At 36.6% G+C, this 27,496-nt stretch overlaps 1 protein-coding gene across 6 annotated transcripts; it reads left to right on the forward strand.

Moving 5' to 3' along the window:
* Nucleotides 1-1,122: 1,122 nt before the first annotated feature.
* On the forward strand, nucleotides 1,123-27,187 carry LOC140794085 (plant cysteine oxidase 3). Of its 6 annotated transcripts, none has more exons than XM_073145936.1 (7): nucleotides 1,123-1,401; nucleotides 4,259-4,322; nucleotides 4,448-4,608; nucleotides 13,707-13,869; nucleotides 20,286-20,486; nucleotides 26,632-26,750; nucleotides 26,843-27,187. In XM_073145936.1, exons 2-7 carry the CDS (start codon nucleotides 4,313-4,315, stop codon nucleotides 26,879-26,881), a joined length of 693 nt encoding a protein of 230 aa, XP_073002037.1. In that variant the 5' UTR covers nucleotides 1,123-1,401; nucleotides 4,259-4,312; the 3' UTR covers nucleotides 26,882-27,187. The 6 variants fall into 6 exon arrangements, 4 of the variants coding, with proteins under 4 accessions (XP_073002037.1, XP_073002038.1, XP_073002035.1 ...); XM_073145937.1 differs by having other exon boundaries at nucleotides 26,862-27,187; XR_012110056.1 differs by lacking the exon at nucleotides 4,259-4,322 and having other exon boundaries at nucleotides 1,145-1,401; nucleotides 26,638-26,750.
* The last annotated feature ends 309 nt before the right edge of the window (nucleotides 27,188-27,496 follow it).

The raw sequence follows: 27,496 nt of genomic DNA on the forward strand, positions 1-27,496 counted from the left end.
TTAGCAAATCTTTTAAATTTTTTTAAAATTTTATATAAATTATTAATGTAATCATTGAAAGTCCATCACTAGTTAACAGGTTTTGAAAGAGTTTTTAACCAAACTAGCCCTCTTCCAAAACTTTTTTACCATAATAGACTACCCTCAAATTTATTTACCAAATGATGTTTAATTTACTGTAGCCCTAACAAAAACGCTGAACTGATCAACGTTTTTATCTGGTCCTAAAACATTGATCTGTTCAGTGTTTTACGTATATAAATCCCTTTAACTTAGTATTTCAATAATTTAGGAAAAAAATTGTCTGGCGATAAAAACGTTGAATTGATTAGCATTTTTAGAAATGTTGATCAGTTCAATGTTTTTATTAGGGCTATAGTGAATTAGACCTCATTTCGTAAATAAGTTTGAGAGTAGTTCATTTCGGTAAAAAATTTAAAAATGAGGCTATTTTGGTCAAAATTTATTTTGAAATATGCAAAATGAATTAGTCCTTAAAGAGCATCTCCAACCAAACTCCAAAATCCAAATTTCGAGCCCGTTGGAGCTCCAACCGAGCTTTAAATTGGGCTCCAAATTTGGAGCCAGCTACGGTGGAGCTCCAAATTTAGAGCCCTTTCTAAAAATTTAGAGCTACGGTGGAGCTCCAATACTATTTAATTTTTAGAAATGCCAATTTTCAGTCTAATTCGAAAATTTAAATTCTGTCTGTATCTTTTATTAAATAATATAATTAATTAAACTGAATATATAATTAGTTTTGCTAATCAATTTTAACCAAAAATAGTACCATTAGAATGGTCTCATCGAGATCTTTAAAATGAGTATAATATTAAATTATTTAAGTTATTTTAAATATTTTATTTTTATTTTATTTAATATAATTTTGATATTTTTAATTAAAAAATAGTAATTTAAAATTATTTATGAAACTATTAAATATTAGTTTTATTATAAAGATATCGTTGAAAATTTTCTAACCATATATTTTTTATTTAAAAAATAATAACATTAAAAGAACTTATTAAATAATTTAAAATATAATATATAAATATAAATAATAAATAAATATATTATATTAATTAAATAATAAATATTGAGCCCAGTGCAGATGAAGTATACGGTCGGGTCGGGTAGGTACAAAGAACGCAGACGCAGTCCACAGTGTTGCAACACTTCATCTTCGACCTTTTTCATTTTCATTTTCATTTTTTTGACTCTTCCGACTTCGAGGACCAAATTCTATCTCTTATTTATCATAGCGCAGGGATCAGCCTTCGCCAAAACGAATGGCGAAGGCTTCTTCCGTGCAGGCTCTCTACGAGCTCTGCAAGAAGACATTTGCGCCTGCGGGTGCTTCGCCATCTACCCACGCCATCCGGAAAGTCTCTTCTCTCATGGGTAACTATCATCCTTCTTTTACTTCTTAATATTTCTCTTTTACTCTTCTTGCAAGTTTTTTTCATTGTATAAATTGAGTCTGGCATTCGTTCTAGAACTCATTTGGTCCTTTTTGATGTTTTGTAAAGTAATTTTTGTTTGGTTCAGTTTTCTCGTTTTGGATTTCTTTAAATCTTGTCATGATCTAGGTGACCTCTTGCTGCATTTTTGTGATCTAAGTTTGTTATGTCTGTTTTAGGGATCTGGTTGGTTAGTGTGAAGCTTGATTGCAATTAATTTAGTTTGTTTTCAGACAAAGAAAGACTCTGTTGTACCCTTTAATAATTTGCAAACCTTGTATTGGTGTTCTGTTAGCTAGCCCTTTGTTTTCCCTTTTTTTCTTGCATTTAAAGGCTATTCTTCGACCAGATAAGCTGACGTATAGTTTGTTCTTTAGTCTAAGTTCTAAATTTACTCTTAATTTTAAATGATTCACAGACTATGATACTTACTATACATAGTTGTAACATTTCTTTTTTCTGTTTGTATTGTTATGGAGTTCTTGTTCACCTAATTGAAAATTTGAGATGGAGGTCTCTCCTAAAAATAGACATGGTTATTTCTTTCGAGAAATAAAGAAAGAGTCAAGGAGCATCTTTTTTCTTCTTCATTTCCTATGTTCTTACATTATACAATACATGTGGATAGGGGTGTAATCAAGCCTGGTTTTGATCAAGCTTGAATTGAAATTAATTTCGAGCCTATATTTGTGATCAAACTTGAATTGAAATCATTTCTTCGAGCCAATTTCGAGCTTGAGCCTAAACGAGCTCGAGCCTAAACAAGCTGATCAATAATCAATTTCAAGCCTTAATCAATTCCAACCAAATTTCGAGCCAGCTCAAGCTTGAATAAAATTAAGCTTGATTTAGACTTGAATCAAGCTTAAAATAAGGACTAATTCAAAAATATAAACTAATAGAATTAAAATTTAGAACAATTCACTTAAGGAACTCTTAGAATATAACAGAATTATAATATAGTATAGAAAATATCACTCATATTATTTATATATTTTTAATTATTTTGAGCTTTATGATGCCTTATCGAGCTTATTTGATCAAGCCGACTTATGATCAAGCTTGGCTTGAAATTATTTTCGAGCATAATTTGAAGATCAAGCTCGGTTCAACTTATTTTCGAGCGGAGCTTGATCGAGCATTATCAAGCTGAGCTTGAGCTGGCTTGATTATTTTGACAGCCCTACATGTGGACACATGAAACCTAATTGAATGTGCAACTATTGACATGGCACAATAACAAATTATAGAAAATAGTGGATTAAATAGGGCTGGACAAGCTCTGAATTCTTGACCTCAAGACAAAATTGACTATTTTATCATATTAGATAATTAATTGACATAAAAGCTTAAACTGTTAGGTAAAGACCACAATATATATCATATCTTTAAGACTTGTTATTTAATATTTTTCTTTTAATTTTTTCTTATCTTGCTTCTTGTTTTTTTCTCTTTCTTTTCTTGTTTCCTAAGGTTTTCTGTTGTTTCCATTTGCTGAATCAGATAAAAAACAGATATTTTTGTCAAAGATTAGATCCATCTTTTGATATGGAAGGCTGAACTTTCTTCCCAAACATATGCTTCTTTTCTATTTTTTTACCTCTCACATTTTTCGGTAGAAAAATGTGCCAGATCTGATAGAAGAAATGAGATCTGATTGAAGAAAACAGATTTAATTAATCTTGAGTACTGCTTTTACCTATGAGGGATTAGGAAGGTTTCCGTCCTTATTGCCTCACTTTTGCAGAGGCTGTAGAAACAACCTAGCCACCTCTTTGGAGTCCTAAAAAAACTGGATAACAAAGACCAAAATCTCAAAACATAACACAATTCAACAGTCTGTGTATAAACCACCCTAGTATTCGGCAATGTTCGTTTTTATTGCCGTTCTTGATCCCTATTTAATGCCTTACATATTTCCTTTGTTGATTTAAGTGTTCCTTACAAGTGTTTAGCTGTCCTGCATCATTTTGGTGTCAGAGCTAGTTATCATTCTTTTAAATATTCTCATGAATTTAACTTTAACTAACATGAGTTTATTTCACGTTGTATATAGGCATACAGGTGAAAATGTGAACCTAAGACATGTCATCTTCATAATTCTCCTTTGTGTTGGCATGTTTGTCCATTATGCTGCCATGTTCTTCCTGCTTAATTCTTATTTGTGGATTAATATTGCTCTTACTGTATATTCCTGTGCCTTTTCAAAAAGAAATCATCATATTCTATAAAGCTAGTGATCATCTTTGATCCTTCTATGAAATCCAAAGCTGAAGCCCTAAATTTAGTGGCTTCCTTAGTGTAATACCAAGCTCTTTAGAAAGAAAGAAGACAGAAAAGTTTAGTTGGTCATTTTATCAAGTGGCCATATTTTTTTTTTCATTCTTAAGGATACATATCTCCATTTCTGTCTCATGCACGCATAACCATAATGTGAGATTAGAACAGTGCTAAGGCGATAATTAGTGCCCTATGGTAGTGTTATTGTTAACATTTTGCATGAGAGGAATTAGAACAAATGCATCTCTTGAATTTGCCTACTGTAAAGGGGTGATATTCTCTACTATATATTTCAGTGGAGTAATGAACTTAATTAGCCTTGGTTCAGGCAAATATATACTCAACTTTGTATGTACATTTGTCATGTTTACTATTTGTCAAATACATCTCTTTAAGCCTTTTTGCATTATTCTTCATCTCCTCTCCAAGAGAAAGGAAGAAAATTGACAATTAGGTTTTAATATGAACCTGGATTTAGGACCTCATGTTTTCTTCTCGTGTTGGATTTAAGATTACAGTTTACCTTGCTGACACATGTAGATGAGCAATCTTAATCCAGCCAGGTTTACTAGATGAGAAAATGTAAGTGAGCAATCCTTCATTGGTTCTCATGTAACATATAATAATACAATAATTAGAAACAGTTAGAATGCAAAACTTTAACTTCTCTCTTACTATATATATTTATGATGATATATGTATTCCAGATACAATTAGCTCGGCAGAAGTTGGACTCAAAGATGATGACCTGGAAGATGACAGGGGGCATGGTTTTTTCGGATCAAATTTGTTGAAGAATTCAGCGAGGACAGCTCGATGGGCCCAACCGATCACATACTTGCACATATATGAATGTGATAGCTTTTCTGTAAGTTTATTTGTTATAATGGTTGTTGTCATACTTGATCTAATCTGCATAAATTTGAGTTGTACCACTCTCCTAAATAAGTGCATTGGGAATGAGGTTGACATGTTCGTATTAACCAAGAAGTAAATGGAAGAAAGCAATAATGTTGGCCAGAGAAACTGTCAGGTTGTAGGCCTGTGTATGTAATTTTATCAAGTGGTAGATTGACTTTTTAGTTTTTACATTGTTTTTACATTGCTTTTAATTTTTTGCATTGCTTTTATTAGCCTTCCTTAGCTAGGATCCTTCACTTAAAATTGAGATCAACACTAATAAAGAATATGGTAGATTAAGGCTAATAAATAGAAAATTGTATGGGTTTTGGTGTAGAATTTGATAGGTTTTAGAAAATTAGAGCAAAGGCTATTATAAAAAAGGTTGATGTGAGAACAAACATCTTGATGTAAGGGATAAGATAACCAGCAACAATCAATCTAGCATAACAAATTAGATGTGAGGTCCAAAAGAATGCTACTAGCCGTTATAACCATCGATTGAGTCCGAAACAATGAGAAGATGAAATCTGATCCACAATTGGAAGCCCTTGCTGAAAATTTGACCTAAAGGTGAAATCTGAAATCTAATATGAAAGATTTGATCTAGAAGCTGACGATGTCCGGACTAAAGTATCTAAATGGTTGGGCTCTCAACAAAGTTGTAGAAGTCTCGCGATGTCCTAGAAACATTGAAGCACACGAAAGGAATGAAAGAAGGTACTAGATCTATGGAAAAAGACCCTAGGCTTTGACCTTCAGGTTTTGGATTTCACACCGGAAGGGATCTTCATGAAACCCTTGGAGAAACTTCAAGCTATCTTTTATTTCATCAAAAAATTGTCTAAACACAATGTCTTTTAACTATTTATAGTGCTAACATAAAACCCTAAGTCTCCCCGTTCACTTTAGGAGTAACTTTTTTTTTTCTATTCTGATATACAACCCCTTATTTCAGCAAAACAATTAAACATCACAGTAGTCCTATTCAAGAATAAAAATGCCATTTGTTAAAATTATCTCTTATACCACACACTAATCCAATTACTTACTCTTGATATCTATTCCGTTAATTTATTTTATATTAAATCAAAGGGTATTTATCATAATTTTGTAAAAAGCAAAATACATTTATTTTTCATCTTTTCCTTTACTTTACATTACATTAAAGGTAATTATTATACTTTTATTCCATAATACTAGTGAATATAGGAATAATTATTCCTAGAATAAATCCTAATAACAAATTAGAATTGCTATTCCTATTTTAATCCTATTCCACATGTGAATGAGAGGCCTAAGTAAATCATAAGCCAACTAGACCAAAACAACTCAAAGCAGACCAATGATTAATTAGTTGGAAATTAGCTCAAAAATACTCTGAAAATATCAGAAAAATAGAAAAAGATATAAAGCAAGTACTTAGAGTCTAATATCCAAAGATACATTTATAACCAGCCAAAGTGAAATTACTCCAATGCTAACATCTGTCTATGCGTGTGGACCCGTATATCCGGTACATGGTCGGTTCGATGTCGTCATTAGTTTGAGTTTCCTATTTTTGGTGTCACAGTATATATCAATCCATTAATAGTTGGATAGAGGAAATTTATCTATAGCTAGAAGATCCATAGAGGGGTTTAGAAAGCTGATTTAGGTGCCTTTTGCACTACAGGTAGCCCCAAAGAGTGGTCTGCCAAGCTGTCATCTGAAAATAATGAATTGTTTTGAAGCTATTTTTGCCTAAGCTCCTCTTTGTATTTCTCTTTGTTTTGGTGTAGTGCAGGTCAAGCAATTTTCTAGGCAAAATGCTAATAAAGGATGTTGGGGTATAAAGGAATAAAACCACCATGCTCTATCAACTTAGGTTTTTCGAGTAGTTAATGAGTTAACACGATATCAACTAATTAAAGCAAGAGGCTCTAAGTTCGAATTCCATGAGAGCTATCTATAATTTAAAAGATAAAACCTCCACCATTAAAAGATAACTTTCATAGAAAACAAACCATTGCATCAGTAGTTGCTTCCTTTCAGTAGGGTCTGCTGTAATATGCAAAGGTGCTAGAGAAAATTATGTTAGAAATAGATGAGATATATTCAACTAGCTTTGCCTAAATATTTTGACATAACTTAAACTCCAGTATGAAGATATGGAAGAGGACTTAAGCTAATCATTTTAAGGATTTGAAAGGGACTTTCCAGGTAAATTACTTCCAACATGGACTGCGATAGAAGTAAATTGCAGTGATTCAGGTTATATACTCTAATTTTGGTGGTTAATTATATTTGTTGCCAAATGATACCAATTGCACTTGTGGATTGAAATGTAACTCTAAATCTTACTTCTTATCAACTAGCAATGAAAACAGTGAAAAATAGGATGAAGCAAGGATTGTCGTGCAGTTGGCACAAAGCGTGCCGATAGCCACTTGCTAGCACATGGCATGCGGTTGCTGAAGGCAAACCCTATGCTGAGGCATTCCGACGTGTGCCAGTGGGTATCACTTACCCACCCTTGTTGATGCTTGTATCAAGCAATACATGCTCAATACTAGTGTGGTATCGGACAACACATACTTGGTTCTATTCAATACCCATTTTAAGGGTCTCTTTTCTGCCAACACTTTTCCAAATTGGGAGTGAGAGGAAGAGAAGAAGAGGAAAAGAAAGAGAGGAGAAAACGGAGATCTTGGAGAAGGGAAGCTATGCCAAGTTTAGGAACTTCATAACCTATCAAAAGGCATAAGTACAATTTTCTTTTATTGTCTTGTATTTCTTTTTGCAAAGGATATACCTAGCAAAGATATATCATTTGTAAGTCACTTAATACAACTAGAGCTGAATCAAGTTGTATTGGAAAGAATAAATTTGCTTGAGAAATAAGACTTTCTACTAGAGGGGTGTTTGAACGCCAGAGACTTGCGTTCGAATGCATCGTTCGACTGCCTGCACACGTTCGCAAATACAGAGAACGAGATTTGTGCGTTCGAACAGCCTCGGGTTCGTTCGAATGCACCTGTTCGAACATCTACACACATTTGCAAATACAGAGAATAGATTTTGCGCGTTCGAATGCGCTACAGCGAGAATGTTTTGTTTTAGGGATTTATTTTTGTTGTTTGGGTTGAAAGGGTAGCTTCTAAATTCTATAGAGTGCACCCTAGTTTGATTAGTTATGAATGAATCTTCTTTCTTCCTATCTCTTTCCTCTCTCTTCCTCCTTTGCCCTAACCTTCACGTCAACCCCTAGTTGATATCGGTTAGATCCTTCCCCTCGTCTATCGTTGCCCTACTTCTTCTAGGAGCGACCCCTTTCTCTCCCATCGTCCAATCCCTTCTCTAATCGCACGTATCCTTATCCCTATATTCATTCCACCTTCATTCCTTTCACCACCATTAAAGAGCTTTCTTTAATCCAAATATCCAATCTAGACCTCTCTACAGTCCGGTTCGTAATAGTGGTATCAAAGCTACCTCTCTACAGTCTCGATGGCAAAGCACGGGATGATGGATGCTAACTCGGACCCAGACCTGAGCGCATAGGCAACTGCGGGCGGTACCAGCAACGCTAGCACTAGCCCCACACTGAGTGTGCCTTTTTCCACGCCGCTCGATCCTAATGTTGCAGTTGTTATCCAGCAAATGATGGATCAACAAAGGATGATGGACCATCAACAACGAATGCAGGAAGCCCTTGTGCATTCCCTACGCGAGGAGATCTGAATGATATCGTGCGGAGGACTGACGGCGGAGGAACCTGTCGCAACTATACCATCGGCCAACCAAACTCCACTGATAATAAGAGCTTTTCTTGGACAGATGGACGCATTACTGCCCAACCCTCCTAGGCCAAGGATGCCCTACCCGACCCCGCCAGGAGTTAACCATGGCATGGATGGAGGAAGAACAGAGCACCATCAAGGCAAATGCGAACCAGGAGCAGCATGGCCATCTGATGATGAACATGAAGCTGCTCGCGAGGAAGAGGAAAGGAGGCATCGTGGTCCGGAGATTCACATCCTTCATCCGCCAGCAGTGAGGATGAATCCTCTAATAGACAATGGACACGATTATGGCATCCACAGACGAACTGCTTGGCTGTAATTTCCAAAGTTTAACGGAGGTAATTCTATTGATTGGATTTTTCTTATCAAATAGTACTTTTCATGTCATAGCACCCCGGAAGAAGATAAGGTACCTATTGCGAGCTTTCATTTGGAAGATGTGGCCTTACATTGGTACCAATCAATACATGCCCACCAACCGTTCGACAATTGGACGACATTCACTTACGCATTAGCTCGACGGTTTGGGCCTGTTGGATATGAAAATTATGGTGCTACACTCTCCAAATTGACACAAAAGACTACTATGGCAGTATATTAAGAAGATTTTGAGTGCCTAAGTAGCTGTTGCTTTTCAAGGTGGCCGCTAGAAGCATTGAAGAGCACATTTTTGGCGGTGCTATGCGAGGAGATAAAAGTCGACATCTATTCCATGCAACCGTGGACTTTGATGGAGGTCTTCGAAATTGCCACAAGGATGGAACAGAAGTATACTACTTTGAAAGGGGCTATGAGGACGAGTTGGATGTCGAAAGACAACCGATATATGCCACGAACGGTGCCTATAACTAGTGGCTCCAGTTCCATGGCGAGACCACCGGCGCCTTCCGTAGGACAGCGGGGAACCTTGAGACCGATGATCGGGTTCAAAGGAGGAGGCATGCAACCCAAAAGTCGGTCCTTGTCCTAAAGCACAGGTGGATGAAAAATGAGCCAAGGGCTTGTGTTTTTGGTGTGACGAGCAATACACTCTAGGGCATCGATGCGCCAAGGCTATGGGCAATGTTATGTTGATTGACGGCTATGATGACGAGGTTGAGGGAGATGTCATAGAGGAAGTCCCGGTGCTACCACATTTGATTTTTCACAAGATGAGACTCACATTTCAGAAAGATGGACATGTGGTACGACTTGAAGGAGCTCGCACGTAAATGAGCCCCTCCTTATGGCCGTTGGTAGGAGTTCCAAGGAAAGGCGAGGTTGCCTACTTCTTTCAGCTGGCGCCAATGAAGTCTAAGATCATCTCTGATTTAAGTACTCATCTCGATTTGGATTGCTTATTAGCTAACTTTTCTGAACTTTTTGAGGCCCCATGAGGGCTGCCACCTGCCAAGCATGCCGATCACAGGATCAAGATTGTACCGAGGGCTGAATCGACAAATGTGTGGCCTTATCGATATCCACATGTCCAGAAGGAGGAGATTTTGAGGCTAGTCAATGTTGGAGTAGGGCATTATCTAGCCAAGTCGGAGTTCCTATTCCTCACCGGTTCTATTAGTGACGAAGAAGGATGGCAGTTAGCGTTTCTGTGTAGATTACCGCGAGTTGAACGTCGTAACCATCAAGGACAAATATCCGATACCAGTCATAGAGGAGTTATTGGCATTTCCGTCCACTCCTACGACGGTATGTGTTAGTATTCTTCGATGATATTTTAGTGTACAACAAAACTTAGGAGGAGCACTTGGTTCATCTACGGTCTGTGCTGACGTTCTTGATAGACCGCTCTCTCAAGATGAAGCGGAGTAAATGCCTATGGGGCGAGCGGCGAGTGGAGTACTTGGGACACATCATTTTAGCGGAGGGAGTCGCGGTTGTGACCCGAGCAAGGTGGTGTGCATGCTCAGCTAGATGAAATCGAGGATAGTACGGGAGTTACGTTGTTTCCTTAGTTTGACAAGTTACTATAGCAGATTTGTGGCTAGCTATGGAAGATCGCAACACCACTAATAGCCTTGCCGAAGAAGGATGCATTTGAATAGACTAATGAAGCAACAAAGGCATTCGAGGAGCTAAAGGTAGCAATGGTGATCGCACCGGTGTTGGCACTTCCCGACTTCACCAAGTAGTTCGTGATCGAGTGTGACACGTCAGGGTAGGCATAGGGGACTGTATTAACAGACTGGAAGGCCGATTGTTTACCTTAGCAAAGGCTTGACGGGGAGATCACAGTAGCTGTCCACCTATGAGCGGGAGATGCTTGCTATTTTGCATGCAGTGATGAAGTGGAGATCATATTTGATTGGGAGGCGATTTATGATCTGGACAAATCAGTAGAGCTTGCCATATTTTATGGGGCAATGGATTTACACGCCCGCGCAGCAGAGGTGGGCCATCAAGCTATTGGGATATAACTACGAGCTGCAGTACAAGAAAGGAGCAAAAACAAGGCAGTAGATGTGCTATCCCGACAACCTAAACCGACTTAACTAGCAGCCCTGACCGTGCCTATTTTTCCCTTCTTGGATGACATACGAGAAGTAGGTGTTATTGAGCTGCATATCTTGAGGATCTTGCAGGAGATAGAGGACGACCCTATGAGTCATCCTGGGCTTGTGAGCAGAAGCGGATTGCTATTGGACCATGGCGCATTCGAATACTCGCAGACATGGTCCTGCGATGAAGAGTAATGGAGCATTTTCATTCCACCCCTAAAGCGGGACACAAGGGATTCCTATAGACTCATAGGAGACTACTACAGAGTTGTACATGGCCTAGAGTACGACAGGAACCGAGGGCATCATGCGTGCTTGCGAGGTATGCAACGGGCAAAGACCGACTCACTAAGGTATGCAACGGGCAATGACTGGAGATAGAGATATTAGTGGAGTGGCTAGGATGATATTCTATCGAGGCGATATGGGAATCTGAGAAGGACATCGTGGAACGCTTTTTGGACTTCTCATCTTGAGGTTAAGGTGACGGAAGCGTGGTGGATTAATACAACTAGAGTTGAATCAAGTTCTATTGGAAGGAATAAATTTGCTTGAGAAATAAGACTTTCTGCCGAAGGGGCATTCGAATGCCAAGGACTCGCGTTCGAATGCCTGCATGCGTTTGCAAAAACAGAGAACAAGATTTGCACGTTCGAATCCCTGCACGCGTTCGTAAATACAGAGAACGTATTTTGTGCGTTTGAAAAGTCTCGGGCGCATTCGAACATGCCGTGGCAAAAATGTTTCGTTTTAGGGATTTATTTTTGTTGTTTCGGTCGAAAGGGTAGTCTCTAAATACTGTGGAGTGCACCCTAGTTAGATTAGTTATGAATGAATCTTCTCTCCCTATCTCCTTCCTCTCTCTTCCTCCTTTGCCCTAACCTTCACGTCAACCCCTAGCTGCCATCGGTTAGATCCTTCCCCTCGTCTGTCACTGCCTTACTTCTAGGAGCGACCCCTTTCTCCCCCCTCGTCCGATGCCTTCTCTAATCGCACGTATCCCTATTCCTATATTAATTCCACCACCATTCCTTTCACCATCGTTAAAGAGCTTTCTTCAATCCAAATACCCAATCTAGACCTCTACAATCCGGTTCGTAACGTCACTTTACATAGATGTAGCATTTTGGTGCTAGATCTATACAAAATACTTTTCAAAATGTAGGAATCAAAGGAGAAATTATACTTCCCAAAGTTTTGCCCCAAATGTAAAGGACCGAAAATAATATGTCAAAGCTATTTAAAGTGGGTCAAAATTGGTGTAGGAACATGTTAGATTAACAAAATAGATGTTTCACAACATTATCTAGTGATGAATGACTCTAATGTAGGCTTTAATACCTATATTAGAACCTAAACTGTGTATAAAAACCTATTATAGTTCTGCATGGCACATGCCACTGTTACGACAATTCTTGGGATGAAAGGTGAAAAATACTAATAGGAAAGGGCATTCTAATGCACAAGGCTGAGGTTTGGGGAAGGCAAGATATATCATAAAAGCAGGCTTAGCCTAACTACTGGAATTGCTTTTCTGACTTGAATATTTGACACCATGGTGCATGGTGGTGAGTTTTCCCCCAAAATAAGTGATGTCTCCAAGAAAATAATTAAGAAATTTGGAATAAAATTACTAGAAAAATGAGATGCACTCACTTGAACTTAGGAATAACTCCTAGTGATGTAAAAGTCTGATAGCTTTTATAAAAGGAGAAAATGAAGAAAATCTTCTACCTGAAGAAAGTTATTTCTGTTAAATCTTCCTTGGATGATGATCATCTACATTATAGAAGAGATTGGCTGTACTTTTATTCAATAAAATATCCTGAGCCTTCCTTATTAGCAATCTAGAGGACTGGAACTACTGAACAATAGTCACATTACACTATAAGTGTGGAACAGTCACATTTGCAACTAGAGTTTTGTTACCTCAGATAACTCTGGAAGTTGTGTGTTTCTTCACTTAGATTACAATGATGGTGTTGTAAGCCAGATAACATAAACTCATGTTGCAAAAAGTTTCTTGTATTTCCCTAAAGGAATGAGATCTACAGTACTACCATAGCATTATTTAAAGCTTTTTTCAATGATGGATCTTTTTTATTACGTATCTGTAGACATGATTATTAGGCCCGACCCGCCCAAATCCGGCCCGAACCCGATTTAGGCCCGGCCTGACCTGAGCCCGATATGGTAGTGGGCGGGCGGCATGGGCTAAGCCTTTGCCCGTCCGACTCGGCCCGAAAGCCCGATCCACTACTCTTATCTATAGCCCAACCCATAATATATACATATTCATATAATTATTTTAGTCCCACATTGGATATTTAGTAAACTATATATCAATATATATATATATATATGTTTCCATGAAAGATAATTAAAATATCTTTATATAAGCCCTTTAAACTCGGCCCAATAAAATATAATAATTTTTAAATTTAACGCATTATATTAGAGCCATTATTCCCAATCCAAGCCTAATATGTAATGAGCTAGTGGGCGGTAATGGGCTAGAATATTCTAGCCCGGCCCGAGTGGTGGGCGGTAATAGGCTAGAATATTCTAGTCCGGCCCGAGTGATTGGTGGGTCGGGCCGTGAACAAATATTTAAGCCCGGTTGGCCTGAAAAGCCCAGCCCGAACCTGGCCCGGCCCGCCCGATGATTACGTCTATGTATCTGGCATCAGCTGTATATTCTTTGATGGTTTAATTGTAATATCTTTGATGGATCATTGCATCTTACTGCTATTTTATTGCACTCAAGTTTGCATGTGCTTTTGCAGATTGGTATATTCTGCTTACCCACTTCATCATCTATTCCTCTTCATGATCATCCGGGGATGACTGTCTTGAGCAAAATCCTTTACGGCTCCATGCATGTGAAGTCATATGACTGGATAGAGCCTGCCTACTTGATGAGAAGTGCTGAGCCAGATCGCTTCCCTGGTCTGCTTCTATGCTTCATGACTTGAATGCTAATAACTTCCTGTTCTATTAGTCAACTAGATTCTAGTTCTACTGATGTTTCTTACAAGTTATAAGAATAGGTAAATAGTAACACATGAAGTGAAATTTCCTTGTAAATTTTATAACAGTAAAATTTAATAAAGAATGCATGATTAAATATTGACTGAAGAAGAAGCAGAAGGTGAAATTGTACTCCTTTTCTGCTTAAATTTTCAAAAGAGATAGTCTTCCGAGTTGTATCTTAAGATGATCTTTAAATCTTTATGCTCAACTTCGAATCGAAGATCTAGATTTAGTGTTGCTAATCCTAGAAAATTGTCATTCATTCATGAGAATACCTAGTAGTATGTCCTTATGCATGCCTGGTTGATTTTCAGTTGTCAAGTCAACAGTCAAATGTTGTTATTTCTTAGTTCTAGGAAAATAGAAGCAATTTTATGGCCCTAAAAGGCCTTCTGTAAATTCGATGCCAAGACACTCAAAATTTGGTGGAGCAGTTGGAGTTGCAATAAGCCAATAACATACTTTGCGAGTTCAAGTCACAAGTTGTAATAAAATTTTTCTTTTCATGTTTTCGTATCTGACAAGCAATTTTCCTGGCATATGCTAGATCTATGAATTTGGGTGGACCTGTTTGAAAAATTGGTTGAAACCGTTCCATTTCGGCTGGACTCAATTCAAAACAAGATCCGATACTGGAAAATTCAGCAGTCCTTTTTTTCAAAGTATTCCTATTCCAATCAAGTCAAGTCTAAAATCTCACTCAACTCTCTCTTCACTTTCTTTCTTGTGAGTTGATGCCTCTAAATCTTTTTTTTTTATCCTTTTCTTTTTTGCATCAATCTCAAAACAACTCTCTTTCATTCTCTTTCTCCTGAGCTGAGTGCTTTTGAAGCTCTCATGAAGAGTTGAAGACATTTCTCAGCTCTTCTCAACCATAGCTCTCTCTCTCTCCCCCAGCTGTAGCCCCCCTCCTTGATCACTTTTTCTCCAACAATCTTCTTCGGTGGTGACGAATGAGGTGACGAGCTCCCACGGTGATATTCTCCGATAATCTTTTTGTAGCTCGTGTATTTATGCGTTCGTTTCTTGACTCTCTTCCCATCTTCTTTTTCTATCGTTGTAGCTTTTTTAAAACAACATTTATTACTTAATTGTTTTAAAGTTTAGACTTTAAGTCTTTAGAAATTTAGCAACAATTAATTTTTTTTTGACATATTAAGATTTAACTATTTAAGAAGGGCTTCTGAAGGAAAGTAACCTGCTGATTATAATATCGGGCAGCAACAGTGCCATATTGTTGATGTTGATAGAGAGGGGTAAGGTGCAACCACTGTGGATCACATGCAGCTCCATGCCTACAAGTAAGCAAAGAGTATAGATTGCAAATGTGAGATTACATAAATCTGAAGGACAATGATAAGCAAAGGATTATAAAGAATAGTTGAGATGGTCTGTGAGCAGCTGATGCAAAATCCAATGCAAATTGATGATGATGATGAAGATGATGATGAAAATGACAAAGAGAGGGACATGAGAATTGCATACAAGCAAACCAAATTGATAGACAGATACAAGAGAAGATGTGCTGCCTTTCATCTATTTATGTTGGAGGAAGCACTGCACTTTTGCAATAATTTGTAGCATCTACTGACTTCAAAAATACTATCAGTGAAAGAATACAATAACTCTTACTTAGAAAGAAAGCGAGGGAGGACACAAACAAAGATACATACTACAATGAAATAATAAAAAGTGCGAAGAATAAGATCATCAGGGCTATTTCTAACTACTACGACAATCATATCTCATTTAATGGAGTTGATAGCCCATATTATCGCACAATAGTAGATGCAAGAGAGTAGGAGTGCTATAGCTCAACGTTCCTCTATCTCAACAGGCCCCTCATGATAGAAGATCTAGCCCTAGCTAGGCTGGGATCTGCGATGCCATTTTCTCAAAATTCAAATGATTAATGATTTCATCCAAAGATGGTCATGCTGATGATGGCATGGAGCTGTGTCGATCGGCATGGGTGCATGCTGACTTGTGCCAGTTGGCACTGGTAGTGTGAGGTTCGAAACAAATTTTTATTAATATGAAATGTATTCATTAGAGTGGTAAATCTAAAATATTTTATGAAGTATTTTTTATCATGTGACAGACATAATATGTCATGTGGAGTCTATTTTTTTGAACTTTTTTTTATTTCAATCATACTATGGAATATTCAATTGTATTATGGAGTGTTCAATAATTTGTATTAGTTTTAATAAATATATTCAATCATATTATGTGTTGAGTAATGTTTCTATTTGACTATTACTATATCTTTAATAAAATAGGTCATTTACAAAAATAATCTAAAGATGAAAAACTGTAATTTAGGCTTTAATACGTATACTGAAGTCAAAAACCAAAAATTGACGTGTTGAAAACTCAAAAATATCATTAAATATCCTAAGAATTATATTAAAGATATGCCAAATGTGTACCAATGGCATGCAGAGATATGCTGAGGGTGTTGGCATGTGCGCCTCGTGTCGACCGGCACGTGCTGTGCCAACCGAGGATCGACATGGCATATGCCTTCGGCACGACCATCACTGATTTCATTTATAACAATGGGTGGGTCCTAAATTTGTTTAGAACGTCAAGCGGAAATATAGAGATTATTAGACAATGTATTATTAGTTTGTTGCTCATTTTCTTGCACTACAAGGTATCAAGCGGCAAAAAAATAATTTGAGATTGTTCAAACCACAATAGTGGCTCAATGGATTTGATAAGATGAAACCGAGGGACTGAATCACTGGTCAAAAAATGACAAAGATGATGCTTGGAAATAAATTTTGGACTAATGTTGGATTTTGCATAGCAATTTTTGAGCCCATTACCAAGATTCTCCAGATGGTTGACAATGACAACAAATTTGAAATGGACTTTCTCTATGAAGCTATGGATAAGGCAAAAGTATTAATTAGAAAAAAAAGTTGGCACTACTAAGGACCACAAAAAAGGGTGGAGGATGATTGACAAAAGATGGGATAAGTAACTACATAAAGATATCCATGCAGCTGATAAAATTTAAGTTTCAACTAACATTGTACGCTATTTTAGTATTTTTTAACTAACTTACTAATATTTGTAGGCTGTTTCTTTAATCCACGATTTCAGTATTGAAAAAGTGTCTCAAATGATCATGAGGTTATAAGGGGAGTAAGACATGCGATTGCAAGACTTGAGTCTGACATCATAAAGCAAATTCATGCAGACAAAGAAGGAAGTCATTATGTCATGGCCTGAAATCGAAATCATGATCAGCCATGTATCTGATAGACTTGAGATACATGAAGCTTTCAATAATTTTCCAGATTCATAATATGAAAAAACTCAATATGAGCTAATATCTCAGTCAAAAACTTTTAAGGAAATAAAGATATTCAGGTTATGAAACCAATGTCTTCTAAATAAAACTAAGGCAACAGATAATTTTCTAAATTGAAACTAAAACCACTACTCTAATTGAAGGTAGAAAAGCCAAAATCCGAAATGGAAGTAAATTGTCCTAGTTCACTATGTTCATTCGCCAAACCGATCAGCATCTGAAATATTAATGGAGTTTAACGAGCTAACAACTTTAGCTCAACAGATGCATCCACCCAAAATCTAACAAAACAATAATCCAATCAGCATGATTTTAAAATCGAAGCTCATAACGTGAATAATAAAGCATAAGTAACTATAATGTGAATAACAAAGTGATAACGTGCTTATATGTGAAACTTTTCAATCTCAATAAATGCCATATTTCTTATTTTAGGTCTATGCCCATGGTCTACATCAACTAAAAATTATCTTGAGATGACGCTCCAAGTCTTTTACTCATAACTGATTCGGTTAGGGTCACTAGATTAGAGTCACCACTAGATTATCTTGAGATGACTCTCTCTCGACGCAAAGGTGACTAATACAACCACCTCGCTCTAGTGGCCGAAAGACAATGAAGGACCCCACTACAAGATAGAGGGAGTTGAGGGAAAGAAAAGGAAATGAGTGACTTGCTAGTCAGAGCAACCCACGACTCCATGACCGGCGATCATTGAGCTCACTACATCAATAATCTAGACCATGAGGGCTCTTGTACAAGGCAACAATGGCACGAGACTAGTGACTCAAATCTTCTTAGACCGGTGTAGAGTCGACGCAAAATCATCGGCTAGCGAATCACTTCGATGAATTCTAAAGAGTAAAGGCGAGGGAAACTACTAAATACTTTATTAAATTCAAATTAAATATGAGAGGTGGAAGATGACTCATAGATTAGTCACGGTGTAGTCTCTGATTGCTTTGACGATGCTTGGATGGCCGAGTGAGGGGGAGGAAGAAGAAGAGAGAGAGAGAGGAAGGTGATTGTGGCATGGGGAATAGAGGAGAGTTGGGAGGCTTTTAAAGGGGAAGAGTTTAGGTTTAACACTCTTTCACCTCGATGATATCACTGGGATATTGCGATCAGAACAGCTCTAAGAGGGAGAAGGAAGAGAAACAATAGCACATGTGTGCCAACGAATTTTTTTAATTTCTAGTTATACAGAGTAGATATTTAAATTTTTGAAATTTTATGTTTAACATTTTGTAATCTTAAATTTTTTTTTATCTTAGATAAATATAGACTCAGACTTGGAAACTTTACTAATGCCAAACTACTTGCAACAATTAATAGCATCACTCCAGGTAAGAAATAATATTCATAAGATAGCATGCATCTTTATGTCTTAATCTCTAAATTATAAGTCATGTTAACTTGTTAATCATATTCTATGCAACTCAATGGTGGTCAATATATGGTCAAGACGAAGTTCTTACTTTGATGTGAATAGCAAAGAGAAATTTAAGTCAAATTGTTTTATCAAAGTTAGTAAAACAAATTTTACAACTTTCTCACTAATCCATACAAAGCCTCAAAATAGACTCACGATGCAGAAATTGGAGAAGTTAGTATTTTGTTATTAAAACATGTAGCTTATAGAAAGAAATTGGAGGAGGGAACAAAAAATAACCCCATTGATCTAGATCATGTATTTGATGATGAAGATCAATGACGCCTTGGATCAAAGAAATAGAGGATAAAATTCTTGATGAAGAAATAATCCATGGTTGGATGATATTCTACAACTACAAGAGACTAGAGCTAGGGCTAGGCTAAGCCATGATACAAGTATTTAGAAAAGGACCAGATGAGGTCAGATGATACGAGTATTTAGAGGTCAGAAGATCCATGGTTGGATGATAGTTGGGAATACCAGTATGAGGTCAGAAGATCCATGGTTGGATGATAGTTGGGAATACCAGTATGAGGTCAGATGATACGAGTATTTAGAAAAGGACCAGAAAAGAAAACCAAAACTCTGGTCTGAAACTTTGAATCAGACTAAGACTCCGAAAAGTTGTTTTTTCTATGGGCCTGAAACCAAAACTGAAACTGAAATTTGAAACCATATTTGGGCCTTAAGGAATCTTGTTCTCTTGCACTACACTGATGAATGGGACATGATACAATGTAGATTGATGTATAGTCATCAATCATGTAACTTGGCATAGGCTAGCAGTTATATCTAACATGTTATGTGTAATTTCTCTCTTCTCTGTATTCTTACTATTCTCAGAATTATTTGATGCTATAATGTGGAGAACAACATAATCAACGTTGTCTTTTTGGTCAAGTCACTTAGCCCCCTGCTTTGTTTTAGGTTATTTTTTTTCCTATTCTTTAAGAAACACTATATATTTGTAACGAAACGTCAAATTATTCTTACTCTAGATAAGAAAGTCTAAATAATTCCACACATAAGCCCAATTACAATTTTACCCTTGATTTGACTAAAGTTCTTCTAAAAATACTCTCTCCTCTCTCTTATCAACAATGCATCTCATTCCAAAAACCAAAAGTTCCCTCAATTTTCCAGCTCAATTTTCCAACCTATCTTCTCTCTCCTATCACCCTCTTATCTTATTTCTTCCTCAAATATACATTGCCCACGTACAGTTATGCACAAGAAATGAGAACACTTTAATTTAAATTTATATATTAAATCAAGGGTATTTGAGTCATTGTTATGTCTTTTTTGTACTTTTACCTTAATTTATGTCACATCAAAGATAACTATTATATCACTATTCTAACTTACAACCAAACATCAAATTGCCCTATTATAGGTCAGAGGTACAATATTAAGAGTAAGAAAGTGCTCAAATTAGAATAACTACTCTGTATGATATTGTTTCAAAAACTGAAAAATACATTAAAGTTATTACTATGTTTATTGCTGTGTTTCAAAAACTGAGGAATTCCTTAACAACACCAAATATGTAATTGAATTACTATGTTTATGCAGTGAGATTGGCTAAGTTACACATGGATACTGTCCTAACAGCACCATGCCCAACCACTATCTTGTACCCCAGTAGTGGGGGTAATTTACACTGCTTCACTGCAGTAACTCCGTGTGCTGTACTTGATGTGCTTGCTCCACCTTATTCTGAAGAAGATGGCCGATGTTGTACCTATTATAATGACTATCCATACTCCAGCTTCTGTAAGTAACTTTTCATACTAATCTATTGCTGTGTTCAATAAGATCCTTCTTTTTCTCAAATGAGTCTGAACTTAATGGTATTATCAGTTAGTACTAGCATTTGTATTGATATTTTGATTCACTCAGATTAGAATATTGTGCTTTAATTTGTACAATCCATGTCATTAAGCGTCATTTATGTGTACCGGAGTTTGCATTATGCACTTCGTGTGCATGCTTTGTTTTCTAGAAAATCCTAGATTTAGAAGTACATGTGATGTGGGCATCATTTTCAATTTGACCAAAATAAAGTTGTTTGAGTCCAATTTTGGTCTAATTGATCTAATTAGGCTAACTTATTTTCACATTTTAATTTGTTGAGTTGATTTTTAATTCAAATGGTCAATTGAATTAGTCAATTGATAGAGATGGTAAGCCTATATGCGGGGGATGTTCGCATTGAGTTATTTTCTTCTCTCTCGCTTTTTCTCCCTTTCTTCTACTCTATCTTAAGATACTTCTCTAATCTCTTCTACTTTCTCTCTAAACCCCTCTCATTCTTCAATCTCTACTTTTCATTAGTTACTTCTGCTGTTCAGAAGATTCCAGTAGTGAAAGAGAATCTTTGGGTGCCCGGACGTGAAGATGAAGACTTAGTTTCAAAGTAAAAGCACTATTATTTCATTTATCGGTAAACCTAAACTCTAAAGTCTTTCCTTACACCATATTTTAGGCCTTTCTATTGTCGACATACCTATTTGAGAGTTGAGGATGCTACTGCCTTATTTGAGTAGTTTTCTCTCCTTCCATCTAGTAGTGATCCTTTTAATCAATTAACTTATTATTAGGTGTTACTTACTATATTTTATTTTAGTTACCTGTTTGGGTCGATTGTTCTCCAAAACATTGCATTCATACTAGATTTACATCAATTGGTATCGGAGCAAGTTTTCTTTTTCTTGGTACAAGTAACTTTACATCCACAAAGGAATGCACCATATCCTAGAATACAAGAAACAAAAAGCCATGTAAGCCTTGACAATAAAACTATGATGATTCTTGAAAAGAATAAATTCCAGTATGACATAACTGAATCACCTGTAGTATATGCTTTAATGAGTAAAATTGATTTAGTTCTTGTAGTTGTTGACGGATTCACTAAAATGGCATATTTCATTGCATGTTAAAAATCATATAATGCATCACATATAGCAAATTTGTTTTTCAAAGAAGTAATTCGTCTGCATGGTTTTCCAAAATCATTTACTTCAAATAGGGATACAAAAATTTTGAGTCATTTTTGAAGAACTTTATGGTCTAAACTGAGCACTAAATTACAATATAGTAGTGCATATCATCCTCAAACAGATGGTCAAACTGAAGTAGTTAATCGATCATTGAGTAACCTATTGAGGTGTTTAGCTGGAGAGAAACCCTTTCAGTGGGATCTAGTTCTTTCTCAAGCTGAATTTGCTTACAATAGTTCCATTAATAGATCTACTGGAAAATCACCCTTTGAGAGTATATATGGCCATCCTATTTTCCACTACTTTAATAGAACCCTTATACCATATAATGGAAGAAATAGTGCTGATGCTGAAACCTATGTTCAAAGAATTCACCAAGTGCACCAAGAGATTCTTGAAAAGCTGCAGGTATCTACAAATAAATATAAGAAAGCAGCAAACCAACACCGCAGGGAGAAAGATTTTGCCGTAGGTGACTTTGTGATGGTGTACTTTAGAAAAGAAAGATTTCCAATTGGGATACACAACAAGCTAAGCAGGGAGAAAGATTTTGCCAAGTTGGGAAGTAATGCTTATTTGCTAGAACTTCCACCTAAGATGTCTACTTCACCGATCTTCATTGTTGTTGATTTGTTTACATATCATGGAGGCCCAATGCAACCAACAGATGTTAGCTTATTGTCTTTTGAGCAGTCGACATCTACTAACCAGATTGATAATATACTTGATGTGCGTGAGACTAAGACACGATAGGGTACACACCGATGATGTCTGGTTCGATGGAAAGATTGCTACATTTCTGACACTAGCTGGATTAAGGAAGATGAATTAAGGAGACTACGAGAAGATCTATACCAGAAGTATATGGAGGCTATCTCGTCGGAGTCAAGATTTTTCCCACCCACAAGGAATTGATGTGGGCATCATCTTCAATTTGACCAAAATAAAGTTGCTTGAGTCCAATTTTGGTCTAATTGATCTAATTAGGTTTAACTTATTTTCACATTTTAATTTGTTGAGTTGATTTTTAATTCAAATGATCAATTGAATTAGTCAATTAATAGATATGGTAAGTCTATATGCGGGGGATGTCCGCATTGAGTTATTACCTAAATTGGGTTAGTCAATTTAGGTAAGACCTTATCAATTAGGATTCTATTAGGAAATGAATTCCTATTAGAATCTCAATTGATAGTTATGGTAAGCTTATATATGGGGGATGTCCACATTGATTTATTACCTAAATTGGGTTAGTCAATTTAGGTAAGATGATCAATTAGAGTCATATTAGAAAATAAGTTTCTATTAGAATCAGCTAGAATCAAAGTTGTTAACCTATTCAAGGGTTATTGCATGAGAAACAATGAAGGATTATAATAAGATTTATTTGAGATCTCTCAATTTCTCTCTTGCGGTCTTTTTCTTCTCTCTCCCCTTTTCGCCCTTTCTCCTACTCTATCTAAAGATATTTCTCTAATCTCTTCTACTTCTTCTCTAAACCTCTCTCATTCTTCAATCTCTACTTTTCATTAGTTACTGCTGTTGTCCAGAAGATTCCAATAGTAAAAGAGAATCTTTGGGTGTCCGGACGTGAAGAGGAAGACTTGGTTTTAAAGTAAAAGCACTACTATTCCATTTATTAGTAAACCTAAACTCTAAAGTCTTTCCTTATACTATATTTTAGTCATTTCTACTATCGACATACCTATTTGAGAGTTGAGGAAGCTACTCGCCTTATCTGAGTGGTTTTCTCTCATTCCATCTAGTAGTGATTCTTTTAATCAATTAACTTATTATTAGGTGTTACTTACTATATTTTATTTTAGTTACCTGTTTGGGTCGATTGTTCTCCAAAACATTGCATTCATACTAGATTTGCATCAACATGTTTGAATATCAAATGTAAAGACCAATCATTTTCTAACAGCCTAAGCTTTTAGAGTAGTTAATGAGTTAACATGGTACTAAAGTAGGTCTTGATATGAAATTCTTATAGATCTACTTTGTCAATTGAATGAAGAAAAAATTTCACCTATTTATGCTACTTCTTAGCTTATAAAAAAATGTTTTAATCCTATAAATAAGGGGAGTGCGTGTTAGAATGTAAAGGATGCATACCAATTTTTAATAACTTGAGCTTTTAGAATAATTGATGAGTTAAACTAGGGATATAATACACGATTGTCATGACAAAGAACCGAGAGAGAGAGAGAGAGAGAGAGAGAGAGAGAGAGAGAGAGAGAGAGAGAGAGGGAGAGAGAGAGAGAGAGAGAGACAAAGAGGCTTGTTTTGGGATCCTTCACCATCATCTATGGCCACCGACTTCTAGACCCAAGGTTACAAAAAATGGGTGTGGACCAGTGAGAAGAGAGGAAGACAATAGGGTGATGGGTTAGCTTATTGGACACTATTTTTAATAATTATGGATGAGAACCCTATTATAATGTTAAAGTATTATGACTTATCATAAATGATCCTATTTTAAGTGATGCGGATCCTTTAAGTGAATGGATTCTAACTTATCTTAAGGATCCTCTATTATCAGAATCCAACTTTTAAGTGATTCAAATCATATTTCTCCATTGTTTATCTTCATCCGTTTAAGAAACACAAAAAAAATCCTAGCCATGGCCATTTCATCTTCTTCGGCTTCTCCAGACGACTACGGGAGTCTTCCTTGGCTCTAGGTCTCCTTAGGCTTCAACACGCATCAATAAAATCCCTTTGCCAGAAGTTTTGGGGTTGCCATCGGCATTCCCCATGCTTGATGCTGACCTAGCATCGGTATGGCCTGTGTTGACTGACACAACCATCATTGAGTTAAACGATACAAAATAACATAAGAACTCAACATCTTTCGCATGTCAATTGCTAATGAAGATAAAATTTCAACTAGAAGTTGAAACTATGTCATGATGACAATCACTAAGGATATTTTCTTCATTGAATTTCATTTTTTGTTGACTTGTTCATTTGAATTTTGTAAAACTTCAATAGTTGCACCAGACCTTTCCTTTAGCCAGCGATAAATCCTAAGATTCCTGTGTTTCATGTATGGTCATAAACTCTGGATTTGCAGCTCTTAAACTGATGGCCAATATTACTTAGAGTGTTTGACTTTGCTCCATGCTCCTAATGATTTCATGGGGTAAAGCATGTCTATTCTTGGTGGGAAAGAAGCTAAACCTTGGGGATAGTAGCCAAGGGATTTTGAAAATGAAAGTTTCTTGTGGAAATAGAGCGAGAGAAGTTCATTGGCTATATTTTATTAGGTTGAGGCTCAAATTTAGAAAAAGCAAGTCCCAATTGGTGCAAGTGATGCAGCGCTCAGGAAACACGGAGAGATTGTGGATCTTTGAGAAGGAAATATCTTTAGGGGAGGAGAAGGTAAATAAGGGACATGAGCTTATAGGAAGAAGCCACGCCAGAAGTTTTATTAAGATGTGCATTAATATTGGAAGCTACTACATGTATAAAGAGGAGAAGGAAAAGTAGTGTTAGCATATTATCAGAAGATCATGGTTCCATAGAACTGATAGGAAATAGGGAGGGGAAATGCAATAATGACCACTAAAGACCTGCTTCTGGTGGAGGGTTTTGGGTGAGGGGTACAAAATGGGGAGGGGATGATTTGGGGTGGTTTCTAAACTTCAGATTGATTAGGTTGCCAGTGGTATTATATGGTATCAACTATCAAGGATGGAGGATAGTATGTTATGCCTAAAGGAACTTGACAAGTTGGGAGTGATTAAGCTGTATGGATGGGGTACAAAATAGGGGTGGAGACAATTTAGATGTGCAATCTGCGTCACAAAGGTGATGGAGGAAATCTGACTAGAGGAGGTGGGAATTGGACCTAAAAGGGAGTTCAAAAGTTCAATTTATAGTTGTGACTTTTGAGGTGAGATCTATAAAATGGGCAAGATTAAGTAGCAACTCAATAGAAAGTTGAATGTATAGTATGAATTCATTGAATCGCGATCATTAGTAAATACAATTTCAGGTCTATGTTTGGAATTAGGCCCAATCTTGTAACATGATAGAGTAGGTATAAGTGTGGTTTGAAGTGTCAGCTGATACCGGTACATATTGGTATCAACCATCACTGATCCGTAGCCATGACTGAAACAAGGTTTTCCTTAGTTTCGGTCCAATATTTACCATGTTCAGTATCAGCTGTAACAGCCAACATCAGCTATGTTCACTGATACATATCAGTCATTTGATTTTGGCCATATTGGTCGTAAACACAAAATATTCATTCTGTTTTAATGCAGATTTTGTGGATCACATCATAAGTTGGATCTAACCTAAATCTGACTCAGGATATCAATTATGATGTATCTAATGTCTGAGACACCATCTTTTACATTTTTTTCTTTCTTTCTTTCTCTTTTACCTTTTTCGGTTGCTATTTTTTCCTTTCTTCACACCACCCTTTTACCTTCTCTTTTAAACCCCCCTACAATCATCTCTATTGTGAAGGTAGTTGTTAACCACATTTGCAAGTGACTGACTTCCTGCCATCTCTGTTCCTAGGTGATGACAATAAGAGCATATATATTGAATTTAGTAGTTAACTAGCTAGTGAAATTTATGGTATTTCCATTGTAGTTGAAGTTGCAGCTCTTCTTAAAGGAAGTTGACAGTTTATTTACAACTCAGAAGATTATGACTTCCATCTTTCTGTTGCAATGGTGAGGTGAAGATGTTTAGATTTGCATCATCTCTAAAACATAAATGTCTGCGCAATCCCTTTATAGTACTCGACTGTGTTGGAATTAGAAAATATGTAATCTGTACTTCTAAAGTTCATCTTAGAAGGCTAATTGAACATGAATACCATAATTACATTATCGAATATTGTTGAACATGAATTCATCATAGACCAGTAAATTACATGTTTTTCAAAATGATAGCAACAGAAAACAGATTGGAAGTTAATGAGCAGGAAGATGACTACGCGTGGCTCGAAGCGATACATGCACCACCTGATCTTTATATGCGTTCAGGCAGATATAGTGGCCCAACTGTACAGGTATGGCTCTGCAAATTCATCTATTCGTATTAGTTGATGGACCTTATTGTTCCTGACTCTTCATATGTTTGTTGGATGAGTTCCTAACGCAGGAAGAGTTCTGCTTTCCAGGATCATGCACAATAATCTAAAGTGTGCCTTTCATAGACATCAAGCTGCACGTACTAAAGGCACAGGGAAAACACAATTCAACTCGTCAATCCAGTCATGCTCACAGATGTCAAAGAACATACACAGTTTTCAGAAGGAAGAGCTATGCTGTTTTGCTTTCACAACATGGAAGCTATTTGCAGAGAGAGCACATAAAATGTAAAAGGGTAACCAGTTATATTGGTTCTTTCATCATCGAATTTGTACTATCAGGTACAATGCTAAAAAGCTCATTATATACATGCAAACATGTATCATATATCAGCGTTATCATCCTTTTTTTCAAATTCTTTTGGACCCAAAGAAGGAAACTTTTGCTGCATGTTGATACGCAAAAAGATTGAATTAACTAAGATTAGTGGACTGCTTCCTGAGCATCAAAAGGAAACAACTCTGCAGCTGCATAACCTTCTGACTACGAGCAGTACTCAGGAGTCAGGTCATCAAACAAGTTAATTCTCACTTTGGTTCTTGGTTTAGATCTAAATGCATGCGATTTAAATTATTTCAATTTGGTTCAAGTTAGAGTCAAGAGCTTCTCTACTTGGTGGGAAGTTCACCATTTATATTTTGCAGTATGCAAACTCTGACCTAAC

The sequence above is a fragment of the Typha latifolia genome, chromosome 8, assembly GCF_019914945.1.
Source record: "Typha latifolia isolate L0001 chromosome 8, TyphaL0001v2, whole genome shotgun sequence".
NCBI lineage: Eukaryota > Viridiplantae > Streptophyta > Magnoliopsida > Poales > Typhaceae > Typha > Typha latifolia.

What these genes read in the sequence shown, in the direction of transcription:
- LOC140794085 (XM_073145934.1), top strand. Translation starts at nt 1,290, where the DNA reads ATGGCGAAGGCTTCTTCCGTGCAGGCTCTCTACGAGCTCTGCAAGAAG. An exon ending in GAAAGTCTCTTCTCTCATGG is followed by an intron (nt 1,402 to 4,447) that starts GTAACTATCATC and finishes TATGTATTCCAG; the next exon opens with ATACAATTAGCTCGGCAGAA. An exon ending in CTATCCATACTCCAGCTTCT is followed by an intron (nt 20,487 to 26,631) that starts GTAAGTAACTTT and finishes TCAAAATGATAG; the next exon opens with CAACAGAAAACAGATTGGAA.